This window comes from Phodopus roborovskii, unplaced genomic scaffold (genome assembly GCF_943737965.1).
Source record: "Phodopus roborovskii unplaced genomic scaffold, PHOROB, whole genome shotgun sequence".
NCBI lineage: Eukaryota > Metazoa > Chordata > Mammalia > Rodentia > Cricetidae > Phodopus > Phodopus roborovskii.
In genome coordinates, this window is record NW_026126417.1 from 3,708,937 (window position 1) to 3,727,964 (window position 19,028).

General features: G+C 38.4%; 1 protein-coding gene across 3 annotated transcripts in view; it reads right to left on the reverse strand.

Moving 5' to 3' along the window:
- Positions 1-19,028, reverse strand: part of Slc12a6 (solute carrier family 12 member 6) — an 80,084-nt gene that overhangs the window by 28,803 nt on the left and 32,253 nt on the right. For 2 of the 3 annotated variants that reach the window (XM_051183788.1, XM_051183791.1), the window contains exon 2: positions 11,572-11,616. The exons of the other annotated variant lie outside the window; for it this stretch is intronic. In XM_051183788.1, coding sequence (XP_051039745.1) covers positions 11,572-11,616 — 45 coding nt within the window. The remainder of the gene's footprint in view (positions 1-11,571; positions 11,617-19,028) is intronic. 3 annotated transcript variants of the gene reach the window in all.

Here is a 19,028-nt window from a genome sequence, read left to right on the forward strand (position 1 = left end):
GATGATTACATTTTATAATTCTTTGACAATTGCATACAATGTATTTTGAATATATTCAGGACCCAATCCCCTTACTATTGCCTCGACCCTCTTATTGCTTTCAACCCAACTTTGAAATTGCCCCGCCCCCGCCCCCCTTTTGACCTTCTTTCCCCATCAGGTCTATTTTGTGTTGTTCAGCTAGTTTTGGGATTGAGATCTGCTCTGGTATGTGATCACATTATCAAGGTCATCGTCAGTAAATGATGACCTGAATCTCCCTTTCCCAGCAATCACTAAATGTTAATAGCTCCTCAGCTGGCACTGGGATTAGGTATTCACCTTCATCCACACAATGCAGGAATGGCTGGTTGGAGTTTGTGTGAGTCTTGTGCATACTGTCACAATCACTGTGAGTTATGTTTGCGTCTGTCTGGAAAACAGTCTCATTTAAATTATCCACCACCTGTGGCTCTTACGTATGGTCTTTCTGCCCCACCCTCACAAAGATCCCAAGAATGAGATAATGTAAGTGTCCCAACTGGGGCTCTACAGTCTTTTGTTTTCTGCACACAGAGCAATTGGAGGTCAGTAATAGTTTTTGAAAGAGTCTCACTAAGAGGCCCAGACTGATCTCAAACTCTTGAATATCCTTCCTCAGCCCCAAAGTACTAAATTACAACTGTGTATCTTCATGGCTAGCACCCAATATATTTTTGTATGAACCTTCCCATATTATTTTTTATGTTAAAAGAGGTATTTAACTGGAATCTGATGAACTAGCTGTAAACAAAGAAGAAACAGTTCCTGAGCAGCAAAGTTTGTGTTCTATGAATACTTCCTAATCTTTAGCTTTTAAAATTGTGCCTAAGTGACATGATTACATAGTCTGGCAGGAGAAGAGGAAAAAAATGTGTATATACTACTTAAAACTAAGGTTTTCATTGCTGGAAAAAAAGATACTAATATAAAAATGAAAGAACATTAAAGTAATATGCATTACTTTAAGTAAGGCAGATGAGCCTGGCAAAAAGCCAGCAAACTACTGAAATGAACTGGCCACCTGGAAGGACATGAGACTGACTTGAAGGAGTTCCTGATGGTCATGACAGGAGCACAGAAAAGTGACTGACACATGAAATATTCAAAATAAATTTTTAAAAAGTCAATGTTTTCAGGAAATAATATACAACTCTGAAAAATAACAGAAGAATCAACTATGCTGTCTGTTTTGTGTTAACTATATCTGAGGATAATGATATAGCTAAAGACTACTTTTTTTTATAGACACAGTGCAGCAGCTAATTTATGATACATGGAGCAGTACATAGGAAACCCCTGTTACTTTACAAACCCTAGTGAAAGTAGATCACAAAATTATCTACAAAATTATCATGAATGGTTGCAGAAATCATTGATAAAGGGTTGAGGTATAACCTTCTGGAGGGCAAATGAAGACGATCATGGACCTGTTGGCTAACACATCATTGAAGGCAAGACACTGTTCATTCTTAGCAAAAGGATAGAAAATCTAATTAGGACGCTCAGGGTCACAGACATTACATAGGAGAAATGTGGTAAGCATACCCAAAGACATAATCACGAGAGACAGAATGTAGGAGTCAGTAGCTAAAAGTGAATTTTTACAGGTTAAAGCTTAGGATGTGACTGAATCTAAGATATGAACTTTGTTAGACTCCTTAAAATATAAAGAGACTTTGGTTTTACAAGACAGGGTTTCTCTGTGTAGCTTTGGAGCCTGTACTGGAACTCGTTCTGTAGATAAGGCTGGCCTTGCTCACAGAGATCAGCTTTCGTCTGCCTCCCAAGGGCTGGATTAAAGGTATGCACCACCACTGCCTGGCTGTGAAGAGACATTTCTAGAACAGAGAAATGTTGGGCTGGAGAGATGTCTCTTGTTCTTCTAGAGGCCCTGGGTTCAATCCCAGCACCCACACAGCAGCTCACAACCACTTGTGATACAGTGCCAAGGATCCAACATCCTTTTCTGGCCATGAGCACCAGGCGCACACATGGCGTGCAGACAAAGCACTCACACAAATACATTTTTCTTAAAAATTAAAAACAAGAAAATTTAAAAGTAAAAATTAGATAAGCTAATCCTTTAAAAATGCATTTTACCCATAGGCATTTATTATTTCTGCAGGAGCAGAAAGCAACCTGGGACTAAGTCACTGGCTCACTAGCCTCCAGCCCCAGTGGTCTTAGAGTAGACTGAGGGGACTGGAGCTTCAGTTCTAGTGTACCCAGGGTCCCCTAAGAAACTGGGGCTTAGGTCTTAGTGGCCTTCAAGATTAGTGTGTGTGGGGGGTTGAATTTTGAGGTTCTAGTGGTCACTTCAGGACCCCAGGGGTCTACTGTGGCCCACTTTAGCCACATACCACATATGGTGCCCATACTTAAATGGGTCTTACATTTGCTATTCTGGCCTGCAGTGGATCCACAGGATCCAGGCAATGATCGAGGTTCTGACTCCATCTGGCTGTCTTGGTTCTTCATATGCCACCTCACCCTTGGTCTTTTGGCTGTTGCATGATAAATAAATGACCCAGAGACTGATATTGGGGTTCAAGCTTCAAGCTGAAGATCAGAGAAGCAAAGCAGCCAAGCCAGTAGATCTTATCTCTACCCAGCTGAAATGGCAATCCTGTCCCATGAATCTTCAGAGGCAAAAGGCTCTCAGAGCCTGTCTCCTCCTCTTTACATTCCTTCTTCTGCCCAGTGCTAGGATTAAAGGCATGTGTCCCCAGGTGCTGAGATCACCTTTGTGTGAGCTGTTTCTTTTAGGACTGGGTCAATTTTGTGGAGTCAGTGTAGCCTTGAACTAACAGAAATCAATCTACTCTTAATCCTGAGTCCTGGTATTAAAGATGTACCACCACCACCTTTCATTATGGCTGCTGGGATTAAAGATGTATATCACCACTGCCTGATCTCTATAGCTTGAGGCAGACTTTGCTTTCCGAATCCTCAGGCAAGCTTTAATAAATCATAAATACTATATCACCACACATAGCTACAGTGGGATTACCTAAGCAACTATACTTGACAACACTAAATCTCTCCAGTCCATGTAGTTAAATTTCATGCAGATAACCCTCTAGGAAGAATCCAGAAAGCTCCAAAGATGGGGAAGTCACAAGTAAAAGTCAAACATTCTCTAAGAGATACACAAAATACAACAAAGAAACACAAAGACTATGATACAGCCACCTTCCATGACCCATCCCAAACAAACATTCCCTTATGAGGGAATCCAAAAGCACACAGATAGATGAATGTCTAAGAATTCAGAGTGCTGTGGAATAATCCTCTTGTACACTACAGAGATTTGTCACTCGAATTGGTTTAATGAAACAGTGACTGGCCGGTAGTCAGGCTGGATGTATAGGCAGGGTAAGCAAACTAAGGATGCTGTGATACAAAGAGCAGAGTCAGGGAGATGCCAGCAGGCACAGAGGAAACAGGACATGTAGAAAACGAGGTTAACAAGCCATGAGCCACGTGGCACACAGTAGATAAGGTATAGGTTGATTTGAAGTAAAAGAGCTAGTAACAAGCCAGAGCTATCAACCGAGCATTTACAATTAATAATATTAAGTTTCTGAGTGGTTATTTGGAAGTGGCTGTCAGCACAGGAGAAATCTACCAACAATCAGTCTTACTTTTTGAAAGAATCAGTGGTCATATAGAAGACTCAAACATGGACAAATTAAAGAGATCTACCCTAGACTTCAACAAGACAGTCTCAAAAGTGAATGAAACAGTAAACTGGAGGTAAAAGCCCAAAATATAGAACAAAATTTTGGCAAGAAGACTGAGACATTAAAAAACAAAACACAGGTAAATGAGAAGGCTCATCAAGTAAAATCCACAACAGATGCCATCACAGACAGACAAGAACAAGCAGAAGAACAGATTTCAGAGATGGATACAATTCAGAGATAATGCAATGATGCATATATATATATAATATATATATGTACACATATATATATTTCTTGTGGTGGTAAGTGCATGAAAATGTAACTGATAGTGAAAATGTAAACCTTGACATCAGAAAAACTATTCTGACAGCATGGAAGTTTATTGAGATGTATAGGGTTTGGAACTAGACAAGTATTTTGATGGGTATGTTAATGCAGCTATCTGATGATTTTGAGTGTTTATTACAATAACTTTTTCTTTCTGAGACAGGGTTTTACTCTGTAGCTCTGGCTGTCCTAGAACTCACAATGTAGACCAAGCTGGCCCAATTTATGGATCTACCTGCCTCCACCTCCTGAGTGGTGGTATTAAAGGCATGCACTACACTTTTGGCCCAAAAAAAAAGCAATTTTAAAAACTACATTAATTTACTTTTGTTGGTGTACATTTGGTCACGTGTCACCTGCCATGTATGTGAAGCTCAGAGGACAACTTGTAAGAGTTGGTTCTCTCCCTCTACCATGTGAGGCAATGGGATTGAACGCAATCATCAGGCTTTGCAGCAAGCACCTGTATCCTCTGAGCCCTTGCTACCCAATGCTGGATTCTGTTTTGTTTGTTTTGTTGTTGTTTTTAATGGTAAAAACAAACAAAAAGCAAAACAAAACAAAACAAAAAAACATATGAACAGCACTTGGGGGGGGGCGGGGCAGAGGCAAACAGAATTCTGTGAGTTCCAGGCCACCCTGGTCTACAGAGCAAGTTCCAGGACAAGCTCCAAAGCAATACAGAGAAACCCTGTCTGGAAAAACCAAAAAACAACAACAAACACAAACAAATAAACAAAACAACCTTCCCCCCAAAAAAAACATATGGAATGTGAAAGTTTCTTTAAAATACTCTAGGAAGCTATCAAAGGGTAAATTAAAGATTTTTTTTTTTAATTTATTATTGGGGGTGCATCCTGCCCAATCCTTCTGCTGCTGCTGCTCTTTGTTTGGACATCTCCGTCTTAAGCCCCAGGTGAATCACCTTATCAGTCCAATCTGGTTCTGGCTGTTTCTGTGCCAGCTTCTATTGTTTGGCTACTTAACTGCTTTGGAAAATAAAACAATTTCCATGGAGACTTTGCATCATAGGATGACAATGATGTTTACAAGACCTAGCTGTCCTGATCTGTCCTGATTCGGGATAATCATGAAAAGTAGAGGCTTTCCACAGAGAGAACACAGTTCTTGTCAGATTTGGTTATTCAAGCAATTTTATGGAAAGGCATGGATCACTTCTCAACTACAATATGGTGCCTGGCAACCAGTCAAATGGTACAGATTTTTTCTGTAGTCTAGGTTACACAGGAATGCCAGAGACAATGTTATTTCTACATTTTCCAAATAAAACTTTCTCCGCATGAACTCAGAACCAAACACATATCCCAGGGCTTGTGGAAGAGTATACATAACTCTGGGGCTGTTGAGATGTCTCCGAAGGTAACAGCACTTTAGTGCTCTTGGGGAGGATCTGAGTTGGGTCCCGTACATCAAAAAGCTCACTACTGTTTATAACTGTAGTTCCAGGAGACTGGATGCTCTCTCCTGACCTCCGTGGGCATCAGGCACACACATGCGGTACACATAAACTCATGCAGGCACTCACATGTTTATGTAATTTTTCTTAAATCTTTAAAAGTAGATCATATAGATCTTAAAAAAAGACCATAAAGAACCATAACAAGATTGCTTTGTAAGATAGCCACTGGGGCTACAAGAGTGACCATGGCAGTGGCCTGATTTCAGTACCCATCATCACAGTCATGTTTCTTTCCTCTCATTTTACTACCCAAACATGGGTACTACGAGAAAGCTGCTGTGTTTCATGGAACAATTAAAAATAAAACTGAGAACCATGGTTTTTTCTGAAATTGGTGTTTCTGCTTCTTGTGACTCATCTATGTCCTTACATAACTTGCTTCTGTTGTTCTTTTTGTGTGCGCTATGGCCTGAACCCTGGGCTTTGAGCACACTATCACTAAGCTATGCTCTCATCCTTTTCTCTGTAAACAGCAAAAGTGTGTAGCTAATACCTTGATGTTGAAAGAGCTTTATTGTTTGGTTCTGTTACTTCTACAATGTTGGTCTTGTCATTACCACTTACACTGTATTTTGGAACCAAGATAAATTGTAAAAATTGTTCTTTAGCCTCCTGACCTTGTCTAATGGTCTTTGCTGGCTCCATCTAGCCAAAGATGGAACATTAAGAATACTTCATTTCACTGGGCGGTGGTGGCGACCACCTTTAATCCCACCACTTGGGAGGCAGACACAGGTGGATCTCTGTGAGTCTCAGGCTAGTCTGGTTTACAGAGCAAGTTCCAGGACAGGCTCCAAACAGAGAAACCCTGTCTTAAAAAAACAAAAAAAGAAAGAATACTAAGTTTCCTCTGGCACACATCTGTGTTTAAACCACATCAACAACAACAGGAAAAAATTGCCAGGTGGTGATGATGGTGGTACGCATCTATAATCCCAGCACTGGCACACAGATCTCTGAATTTGAGGCCAGCTTGTTCTACAGAGAGAGTTCCAGGACAGCAAAGATAAACAGAGAAGCCTTATCTTGGAAAGAAACCAAACCAAACCAAACAAACAAAAAACAAGAAAAATCATCTCAATGCTGAAAAAAAAGAAAGACTGTTTTATAGTGAATGAGAAATTGGAAAATGTGAGTTTTTTTTTTTTTTGAGAAGCATGCTGGAAACGGAAGTATGTTAAGTATTCTGAAAAATATGGTAGACAAAGGACATAACTAGTGAGAAAGAGAAAGCTGAAGATAGGTTTGTTTTTTTTTTCTAACTTTTTCTGAAAGAGATGTGGAAGAGGTCATAGGTTGGCATGTTTGTTTATTTTCAGTGATGAGGACTGAACCTGGGTACTCATGCATGCTGGGTGAGCAAGCCACCATAAGCTACACTGCAATGGTGTTAAGTTACACTTTTCATCTATATTGTTTGATTCAATAGTCAGATAGGAGCACACAATTTCTTCAACTACAGTTTCATTACTCTTCAAGAAACCATGTCATATGACCCACAGTTTCTGAAGGACTGGATTTTGATGATGACATCAATGTGATGCTATGTGACATTTTGTTTACTGTAATTCTGATGAATTGGTTGACAACTGAATCTAGATGGCTTAATCACATCACATTGGTTATTTTTAAGGGAGATAAAAAAAACAGCTATGATACTTAAATACATCTGGTTAGCTTTTTTTTGAGACATTAACAATTGCTGATGATTAATGCCTGGATCCATTAATTTATGAGGGGTAAAATGTGATATTTTCATTCTCTTAGTCTTCATTAGTTCAAGAACTTCACACCAGAGACTTTTTTTTAATCTACCACTTGGCTTTCAAGTGGTATAGTTAAATATAAAACAGATTGCCTATTGATCTATTCTTCCCCCTCAGTGAGCAGTTAATGAGTAGGCTCACAAGAATATTCCAGTTGTGAACTATTAAATTTTAATATGCTAACACTGGTTATATTACCTATCAAATGCTTCATCTACTTATATTAAAATGATTACATACTTCTTTAATACTAATATAGGAAGTACATAAATTTTATATTTATTTTTGAGGTGGGGGCAGGTTAGCCTCAAGCTCATGGACCTCAATGCCTCATCTTCCTAAGTACTGAGATGACAGGTGTGAACAACCATGACAGGGGTTTAAATTCATGTTTAATAAAATATAGCCGGTCATGTATTTTTAGCAACTCAGTAATGGCATTTGTTTATTTTGGAGACACTGGGGATTGAACTCAGAGCCTTATTTGTGGTAGATGAATACTCTAACATGGAGCCAAACCTCAGTCCATGGAGATAATCTAAAAATGCTACATGCAAGAAGGCCTACACAAGATCCATCCAGCCAACACTCAGCATGAAAAGGGAGGGGCTCACAAGGCCCACCCCTTGCCAAACAAACTGACAGGAGAAGCTTCTGAGAGAGGGAAGAATTCCTTTTAAGGGATTTGGTAGGCCAGTCACTTTCCACTGGATAGCTCAACATCATGAGAATACAGGCAGCACAAACTGGACTCTAGTGGGTTGTTTAAAAAAAGAAAGAGAAAGAAAGACAGGAACTTTGGAACAAGTGGGAAATGGGGATGGATCTGAAAGGAGTCCAGGAGAGTATGGATTGAATATAATAAAAATACTTTGCATCCATGCGTGAAATTTTCAGAAAAGTAATAAGAATATTATATTTAAGTTAAAGTAAAAATACTACATGACTTAGATTACAAACATTTTGGGCTGAACAATGCTTTTCTCATGTTGTCACTGTTAAGTATTGATATCAATGCTAAGAAAGACTCAGGCTGATTTATTTGGTTTGCTATGCTATGAGATTACTGGATTTTTTTTTTTTTATCCTTGCATGCTCAATAAAATGTACCTGCCATTACTCACTTGATGTTTGCCAGCTTGTTTTCTAAAAATTTTGAACTTGAACATTATACACATGCACACATAGGGGAAAGTTCATACACTGTCAAGTACAGACTCTGATTCATTATCACAGGAGCAATTTCACCTCCCATACATTACCTCAGCCTGACCCTGAGTTTTGCAAGAGAGCTGATGAGTCAGTGGGAACAGTAAATACATTAAAATAACTGCAGCCTGTTGGCAGGAGCAGCACTTAGCAGGTCTGGAAGATGCTGTTTTAAATCCCACTTGGCAGGAAAAGTCTGAAAGATGTTATTATAAACTGAATCCAGCAAGCAAGACAATTGTACCAGTGTCCCCACAGGTGCTTCTTAGAAACACCCAGGGTTGTGCAGGAGGTGTTGGGAGTCTGGTTTCTGGGGTGCTGGGATTTGTTTATTGAGGTACTGTGGTTGAGCCCAGGGTACAGTGCTTGCCAAGTTAGTATTGTATCTCTGACTTACACCCCGAGTCCCCAAAGAGGAATTCAAACATAAAAAATATTATAAAATTGTCTTTCTCCGTTTCAATGCAGTTTGATTTGTGGATGGTATAAATTCTTACCCTTCCATTTCACTTGTGAAGGTCTCTGAACCTCCACTGCATATAAGTTCCTGATCAAGTAATATAAGCTAGTTTTATCTTGACAATTCACAATTCAGGGGAGAAAAAAAAATCAAGACACTGTCTCATGTAGCCAGGCTGGACTTGTAATCTTGATCTTCTTGCCTGTTTCCCATGTGTTGAGATTACATGAATATGCTACCATGAGACAGACAGACAGACCAGAGAAAGGAGAGAGAGAGAGAAGTTCCTTTAATACTCTGGAACTTTCCTATAAGCAAACAAGTCATATCAAGTTCTTTCCCTACTGTGGACTTTCCGGTAACACATTTCCCACAGTTGCTATTGTATATTCCAACAGCTAGAAGCTCAGCAGTGTACAAACCCAGATGTTCATACCACCATACAACATAATTCAGCATACAATAAAGTTCTTATTCTCACCCATAATTAAAGAAGTATAATACAAACTAGAAACGATGACATTCTACCTATTAGCAAATGTAAAAAAACAAAACAAAAAAAAACAAAAAAACAAACAAACAAACAAAAACCAGACTAATAACATCAATTTGGGCTGGAGAGCTGGCTCAGCAGGTAAAGACATGTGCTGCCAAGCCTGACAACCTGAGTTCAATGTCCACAACACACAGTGGTAGGAGAGAATGGATGCCTGAAAGTTGTCTTCTGACCTTCACACACATGCTATGACATGCATATCACTTCCCTCAAAATAAGCAAATAAATATAACTTTAAAAATGACATCAGCTTTTGTAACAGAGGGACAAGCATTCCTCCATACCTAGATCAGTGGAAGAGTTTACGGTGATTTATCTTGCTGAAAATGCATGAACCGTGTGAGAAAACTTTGTCTACAAATGTGCTGACAACTTTGACTGCAGAGATGCGAGTACAAGATGTTTAGTGCAAAATAATTTCTTTTTTTAAAAAATTGTATGTACATGGGTATTTTGCTTGCATGTATGTCCACATGCCCCATGCACACAGTACTTATATTGGCCTGAAGAGGGCATTGGAGTCCCTGGGACTGCAGTTATGCATAATTATGCCAAGGGGGTGCTTGGAATTGAACCCAGGTCCTCTGGAAGAGCAATGATCTTAACCAGCTGAGCCATCTCTTCATGCCTTTCAACATAATTTCTTTAACAGTGTTGTAGAAACAACCTCAATGCTTAGGAAGAGGGGGAACTGGCTCAGTAACAGTGCAGTGAACACAATCCTACTGCATTCTAAACAGAGTTGAGTGAGGTAGAGCCTCATATACTAATACCTAGATAAAAAGTTAACTGAAAAAAGCCCATCTGAATAATATAATGCCACTGACATAAAAAGGGAAAAATCATATGTAATATGAACATTTATAAATTTGTAATTAAGTACTTGGGGAAGCAGAGCTGAGGTGGTGGGAAAAGAGACTTGAAGGATTAGCCTTCTTTCTACTATCTTCTGTGCTGTTTGGATTCCTCAGCGCAGGGTTTGCAGAGAGGAGTCCAAGCTGTGAGTGTAGGTTTTGAAAATTCTGAGTTCCGAGAGTTTATCAAATTCTTGTCAAATTACACTTTTCCTACAATAAACAATACTTAGAGGAAATCAATTAACTTCTTAAACTTGTTTCATAGGTAAGAAATTGGAATATCAACTTGATAGGTTATTAAAGTCCATGTTGTCTATGAAGGATTTCAGTAATTACATTTTTATTATATCTTACTTATTTGTGTGTGGGTACACATGCACAGTGTGCTGTTAAGGTCAGAGGACAACCTGAATGTGTAAGCTCTCTTGTTTATTTATGTTGTGTCTGGCAATGGTGTGTGGGTACACATGCCAGGGTGCTGTGAGGTCTTTCCTCCCTCTATGTGGATCCCAGGACTCAGCTTCAGGTTGTCTGGCAAGGGCTTTAGTTGGTGAGCATCTCACAACTAAATAGCTTTCAGCAATTGAAATGTGGTTCAACCCCAACACAAGCAATAGAAGAATATCTGTAAAGTTCAAGATATTAATTACACAATACCATAATAGTATTTATTATTGCTTGTATTCACAAAGGAGGTGTGTGCTGATGTGTCACATTATAAGAGTGGAGATCAGAGGGCATTGTGTGGAGATGGTGCTCTCCTACCCCTTCTCCTGTACATGGGTCCTGGGGACAAAACTCAGGTCACCAGGCTTGCACAGCAAGCACCTTTATTCGATGACCCATTTTAATCTAACTCTTTAAAAACTGTGTGGACATGATGTGTGTGGGGATAACCCTAACATAGCACATGTGTGAAGGATACTGTCTTCTTTTCAACGCAATCCTAGGAAAAGAACTTCTAAGATTATTTTAACTACAGACTATGTAAAATTACTTTTTAAAATGTAATTAAGCTGATTTTTAGTGACTGATTACAAATGCAGCTGCCTATAGCTTACCAAGTTAGAGACAAACAGAGAAAGACTTGAAGGGTAAAAAAAAAAGTGAAAGAACCCAAGAGAGCAACAGAAAGGGGAGTATGTGGTGTCTGCTAGTGAAGTAGGCAAGGGGGACTTTTGAGAGTCACTTCCCAGAGCAATACTATACCTAACAGCTGGCTGTGCTCCCCTGTGATGGAGTTCTGATTCGGGTCTGAAAAACAAACAATTGAAAAGGATAGGAAAAAATGAATGACCAAAACAAACAATTATTTAAAACTCAAGCAACGAAAGTCAAACAAGGTAATAAGTAAACTCTTAAAAAAAAATGAACATTAACAAAAAGGTAAAAAAGAAGAAACCAACCACAATAACTGTTGTAAAATAATTATTACATTCTTCAATACATTAATCACCAAATTACTACATGAAGCAACAATTCCACATCTATCCCCCAAAACACTTGAAAATGGGGACTAAGATATGTATTTAATCAAGTTTCCAGTGGCATTATTCACAAGAGTCAAAGGCAAAAACAAAGAAACAATCTACATTGTCCTCCGGCAGATGATGAGTACCTGAAATGTGGTACCCATATCAGATGGAGTATTATTTGCCTATAAAAAGAATGGAATTCTGACCCATGCTCTGTAAGATACAGAAGAAACATGAACATTATGCCAATGGGGGTGGGAGGAGGCAGCAGAAAGGATACCTATTATATGATTACATTTATATGACATACTGACCACAAGCAAATTTACAGAGATGAAAAGATGAGTGGCCAATGGGACTGGCTGAATAAAATATGGATATTGTTGACAAATGATCAGAGGTGCAATTTGGGGGTGATGAGAAATCTGAAAATTTAGGAGTGAGGGCATGGAAGAACTGTAGATAATAAATTCCAGGAAATACACAAAAACTGACTAAAAGGGCAAACTTGGTGTTGCAAATGTATTAACACAATAAAAAGTAACTACAAATCATCACACAGACCTATCATAAAGTAGCAGTATAACCTGTCAGGACCTGTACCACAAGTCACATTTTCTGCCACAACTCAGATGCAAGGCATGACCAGAGTGTTTATTGCTACCAGAATGCTCCAATGTGAATTAAAGACAAAGTGACTAAGTAGCTTTGATAAAAACCCATTTCATCAATAATCTGAAAGTGGCGACAACAAGCCAAATTCCTAATGCAAGAGAGATTGACAGTCACTACTTAACCATCAACGACTTGCTTATTTTAAGAGCTTGAAAAGCATTAAGGGCTAAATATGGAAGCAGCCCTGAGCTCCACTTTCCTCAGACTAAATCTCATGAGATGCTGAGAACTGCATCTGGCTTTCTTGCAAGCATCTGAAGAACAAAAATAAATTTAGATCATGGTTCTGTGAACAATGAGAAAAAATCTTTTATTTACTAATTTCCAACTGAAGTTTATTTTTCTCCAATTATTTTGTCAGCAATAAGCTATATAAAAGCAGCAGTATGGTAAGCATCACATTTTAAAAATACCATGCTATTGATATTTTTACATAAAATTCAAATATTCTCCAAGCTTCATAAATATGTCATATATAATTAAATATAATACATTAAAGTAAAGCTCCCAGAGGCAGGGACATAGCTAGTGATAGAGAGTGAGTTGGATCTCCATTACTTCTGTAAGTAATAATAAAAGACACCTCCAAGACAGAAAGGGTAAATAAGAACTCTTATTTACTGGTTTCTCATCAACACTACAGTATCTCTACATGCTGTCATCTAGGAAGACATAAAATAGATACCTTATTTCCACAATTAAAGTTTTAAATGCTAAATGATCATTTATATTCTATATACATATTTCAGAGAATTTTTTTCCTTAATTTGATTTCGGAAAAGAGAAATTTCAAACTTACCTATTCAATGACAACCAGGCCAACACACTAGCAAGTCAATCTCTAGCTTTTAAAAAATGGATCTTCTTATGTAAATAAAAGCATGCATAAGCCCTGTACAAATTAAAGTCATACAGAATTCAAACACTGAGAAGGGGATGTGGGCCACCACTAACCAAAATGCTACCTGCAACTGACATGCTGGGAGAGGAAAAATCATTTTTCTTCAACAGAGTGACCTAGGTAGCTCAACCAAACTTCTGGGCAGGCCTCATGCTCAACAGCAGCTGACCAACACCAGTTGGACTCAATGCATGAACACATATACACGGTTTTTGTTTGTTTGTTTTTTTTTTGCCTTTGGGGTTTTGTATTTTGTTTTTGAGAGAGAAAGGGATGGAGAGGGAGGAAGAAAGCAAATGAATAGGTAGGAAGGATCTGGGGGACTTGGGAGAGAGAAAAGAATATGATCAAACATTACATGAAAAATGAAAAATATAAAAGAAGATAAGGATTTAATCTGTTATGTACCTTTTACAGCACAGAGAAAAATGTCCATGGGCATTGTTTTTGTTTTTGTTTTTTCCCTTGAGGAGTCTTTCAAGTTTACTATTGTCCATGCAATAATCATTTTCTAATTTTCTGTCGAGAATTTCTTTACTACCAGTTATAGCTGAGAACAAAAATATCATGCTTGGCTCCAAACCACAGCAATAAAGTAAGTCATATAATTTTTATTTTTTGGTTTCCTAGTGCATATGAAACCTGTGTTTATAATACATTATAGTTTCTATGAAGTGTGCAAGCAACATCATATTCTTTCTTAAAAAATATGTATACCTTAATTACAAAATATTCTATTGCTAAAGAATGCTAATGCTTATCTGAGCCTGTCCTGGGCTTCATTCTCTTCACTGGTGGAAGATCTTGCCTCAGTGTTGATAGCTGCCATTTATCAGGGTGCTACACACTTAATGTGGTGGGAGGCGATGGCTACTTTTAAAAGGAAGACACAATGAAATCTGTGATGATTGATCCTTCACACAAAAAAGCCTCTGCAGCATGTGATGCTTTTTGACAGGATTTCTGTTGTTTTGTTTTGTTTTGGGGAAACAAGGTCTCACTTAGTAGTCAATGGAGGTCTCAAAGTCAGAATACTTCATTTTCAGCTTCTGAAGTGCTGCCACTACGGGCACACTACCACAGCTGATGATTACTTGACAATCACCAATCATACCCCAGTATGAATCCTGCCTGTTAAAATAAGGACTGGTCTGGTAGGAAATGACCCCCTGGTACAATCATGGCATGAGCATCATGGGAGTAATCAGAATCAGTCACTTTCTGACTTGTTCTATGGCCGTCCCACAAAATGAAGCCTACACCTGACACCATTACTGAACCAAGAACCTGTGGCTAGATGGACCATAGATCACAGAATCTACTATTATTATTTTGCTAAATACACAGAGTATTAAACCAACTCCTAATGACTTAAGATTATACTCATAGGTCAATGCATTTCTCAACCTTCAAGTGAGAAGCTTCTATCTGCAATAGATGGTGATTTATAGAGGGTGACTAACTGGGCAAGATGTACACAATAAGAAACAGAATTAAAATAATAAAAATAAAATGAAAAAAAATAAAGAGAGTAGGCATGACAATCTTGATAGTGACTGTTTCGAACAGGAATGGCTGCAGAAGGGCAGTATAAGATGGGAACAAGCTTGCTACAGTTGGAAACTTGTAATGTGCTAACATGTAGAGAGCATTATAGTGTTAAAAGAGATCAGAAAATTTGGAGGCAGCCACACCCAACGTCATGAAGACCATGATGTTATCCTAAACATGGTCTGGAATAACTGGAAGGTTTTAAGTAGCCACACAACATTACTGCCTAACTGTTTTTAAAAGGCTGGCTGTTAGTTGGACTGTAAAGGGAGTAGGAACAGAAATAGAGGGCTGGAGGGATGATTCAGCTGTTAAAGAATGCTTGCTGATCTTACAAAGGACCTAGGTTCAGATCTTAGCACACGTAATGGTAGGCTCACAACTGCCTATCACTCTGGTTCCAGGGGATTGAACACCATCTTCTGGCAAAAAAGAAAGGAAAGGAAAGAAGAGAAGAGAGAGAGGAGAAGAGAAGACTACAGATAAATGGAATGCTTAGAACAAAGGTGTAAGCTGTCCTGTTCAGTGAACAAGTAAACCAGGTTGTCAATAGCATAAACAGGGAGTGACAACATGGTATAAGAGACCAGTGTAGGTAGTGAAGAAAGAGCATGGAGCACATGATGCCTTCTGGGTTACTTTGAGTGCAACAGGAAGCCACTGGAAGGCTTTACGTCTCCAAAGGATACTATAGCTGTTATCAATAACAGACTGTTCCGTAAGTAAGGAGGCACAAGAAGTGTAGTTAGAAGGCTATGATGAGCCAAGAAAAGAAAATGGCACCCTGAATCAGGTCAGAAAGTAGTGAGGATGATGAGTAGTGGTCAGAGCTGGGTGTGAGGACCACAGAAGACTGGCAAAGGGCAAGAGACCTAGCTCAAGAGGCCAGCCTTCAGTCATTTCCCAGGGCAGCTAGATAAGGGAGTCTATGCAAGGACAGGTTAGTTGCATGAATCTCTCTTGGTTAGGTGTGAGCTAATAAATACAGCAGCTAGTGAAACATTAACAATTCATTTAATGAGAAGCAATTCAAATATTCATTGCTGAATGTATAAACTAAGTGTAGTATATATGTATAATTAAATATTTGGCCTTGAAAAGGAAGGTAATTTCCCAACCTTGTTGGGAGGATATTCAATCACACTGTGAACCCTGAGTTTGCATTTACATTAATTAAATAAAAATTAACCTTGGTCAGGAGGCTGAATTAGCAACTAGTTGACAGAGTAATCAGAGCCACAGAGAACATCCAGGAGAGACACAGAGTCACAGAAAGTAGTAGGGTGGGGTCTTCTGTGAATGCCAGCAAGGAGAAAGAGTTAACTAGTAGCTACTCAACCCCTCTGAGTTTGCAGGTTTTCACTCTAGACTTTAAATCTTGAATCTTATTCATAATTAGAAGGATAGAGATTTTGTTAAAACTACCCTTAGCAGGAGCAGAATTCTCACCAGGCTGTGGTCTAAGTGGTCAGACCACTGCTAGGAAAGAAGGCCAGTGACCTCAAAGTTGCAATTGCTGCCTGACACAGCAGTAGATTAAGGCACAGTTACTATGCCAAAGTTAACACAAACTACAGGACGGATGAATCTTGAGAACAACATGATAAATGAAATAGCTCAGTCACATGGACTTGTCTGAAGATTTTAAGCAGCCCTGCAGAAACAGGAATGATTGTTACTCAGGGCTCGGGGAAAGAAAGTAGGGAGTGTACAATGACTCACACAATGCAACCATTCTGAAGCTCTTTTGTAGAACAATGCAAATACACCTAATTCAGTTGGACTTTACATTTAAAAGCTGAGTTGGGCATAGTGGACTATATGCCTATAATCCTAGAACCTGAGGAAGGAAAATCTCAAGACTGAGGAAGCTTGGGCTGCACATGAGTCTGTATCTAAAAGACAAAAATAAAGAAATGTAAAAATAGAGTGAGACTTATGTTACACTTTGTCACAATTCAAAAAATAATGATGATGATTTTTGCTTGGGGGTGTTTTTGGTGATAGTGGGGATGGAGCAGGACTGAGACATACACTCCCTAACAAACCCAGGCTTGCCTCACAATCTCCTGCATCAACCTTCTAAGTGGTGGGATCACCTTATAGTTTTGATAAACAGACTGTGGTTTTCATTTACAGCATCTACAAGTCTAAAACAAAGACTCAGTTTTTGTGACAATATTTTCGGTGTTCATTAGTTTTTCAGCAGCCCTGTCTCCCAAGTCACAAGACACTATGAGCTCATGACACGCTTCAGAGAAGATGATGTATCATGTGGCTTAAATATAAAGCTGCCTAATGTAGCTACAAACATTAGTAACGCTATTCCAGTATTTCTGGAAACAACTTGAAAACTACCCAATGTAAGACCTAGATTAACTTGGAGAATTTGAACACATGGTTTTAAGGACAGCAATTAGGTGAAACAGAAACTTATAATATAGGAATTTCATCCATTGCTATCAGAACTGCTATTTAAATTTAAAATCTAGTGAAAGCAGAGACTGTGGAAAATTATTTACAGGGCTGGTGAGATGACTCAGTGGGTTAAGATACTTGCTGCCAACCTTGAAAACCTAAGTTCCATCCCTGGAATCCACATAAAACTGGTTATCATCTGACCTCCTCAATTATAGCATGTACTTCTACATGAACAGTTTAAGTGTACAAACTTATAGATATTAATTGATCAATCATTTGATAGAAACTATACAACTTTGCTGATTGAATTTATTATCATTTTTTTCTTCTCTTAATCATAACTATTAGGCAGGCACATGCCATATTTCCAATTTTCGTTAATGGCATCAGTGAAACAATATTTGTATCCTTTGAAAATTTTGTAATATTACCCCACTCTTTCTTTTACTGTTAATTTAAATAAATCTTTGCTGACTTGCCTAAGTAATTCATGTTAGTTTTCAGAGAGATGCTCTACTATCTTTTTAGGTACCGTATCAATTTGTGCAATATAATCAGCCTATATACAGTTTGGCATATAAATATATTTGTCATGGCAGTTTGGGAATCAAATACAACCAACAACAATACCCATAGCAATTATTAGAATATGTATGTGACAGACACCTAAACTCCTTATATGCATTACTCCATTTACAGTATTTTCATCCCATGCTGTGGCTGTTACTATCATTTCATTTTGTAGGAGAGACAAAGGGATTCCCAGAACGGTAGTGAAGGGAAAGCCTCTGTCCCAGTTGGGGCATACAAGGCAGAATGGAAACAAGAGCACAGGACTGGATGTAAAAATTCAGGTAACCTGGAGAAATGACTAAATATTTCTTAGCTTTAAATTTCTATGTATGTCATGAAACTAAGAACTTCTATTTATGCAATAATAGAATGATCAGAAAGTTACGAGGATTAGTTAGAGATGGAAGATACTCATTAAACAATTAGTATTAAGAGAACTGAGTGTGTTGAGCATCATGGTACATGGCTTCAATTTCAGCAACCTGGCAGAATGGGATAAGAGGTTTGCTTGAGCGTTCAAGACACTGATTTGAGAGCAATAGAGACACATAGAGAGAATATTTATGAATAGGAATAGAGAAGAAAAGAGCTGAGCATAGTGACATGTGTTTTTAATCCCAACACTTGCAGGCAGAGGAAGAAAGATCTCAGGGAGTTAGAGGCCAGCCTGGTCTATATAACAAAGTTCTAGACCAGCCAGGGCTACATATTAAGACTCTGCCTCTTACACACACCACATACAAAAGGCACTAGTTGAATCAAATTCAACATAAGAAACTGAAAATAGTGGTAGTATTTTTATATTTTATAAGTACTCTACACTTGAAAAAATGTTTTTATGTATTTTCTTTGGTTCTCATGATAATCCTCTCATAGCGGTAGGAAATGTATAAAGAAGCTAAAGCTAAGTTGGGTTCAATGGTTTGCCTAACACATACAGAATGACAAGCTTCAAAAACTTGATGACAAACACAAGAAAGAAACCAAAGAAACAATACTATTCACAATAGCTTTTAAACATATCTTGGATTAACCAAGGAAGTAAAAGATTTATATTATGAAAACAGTAA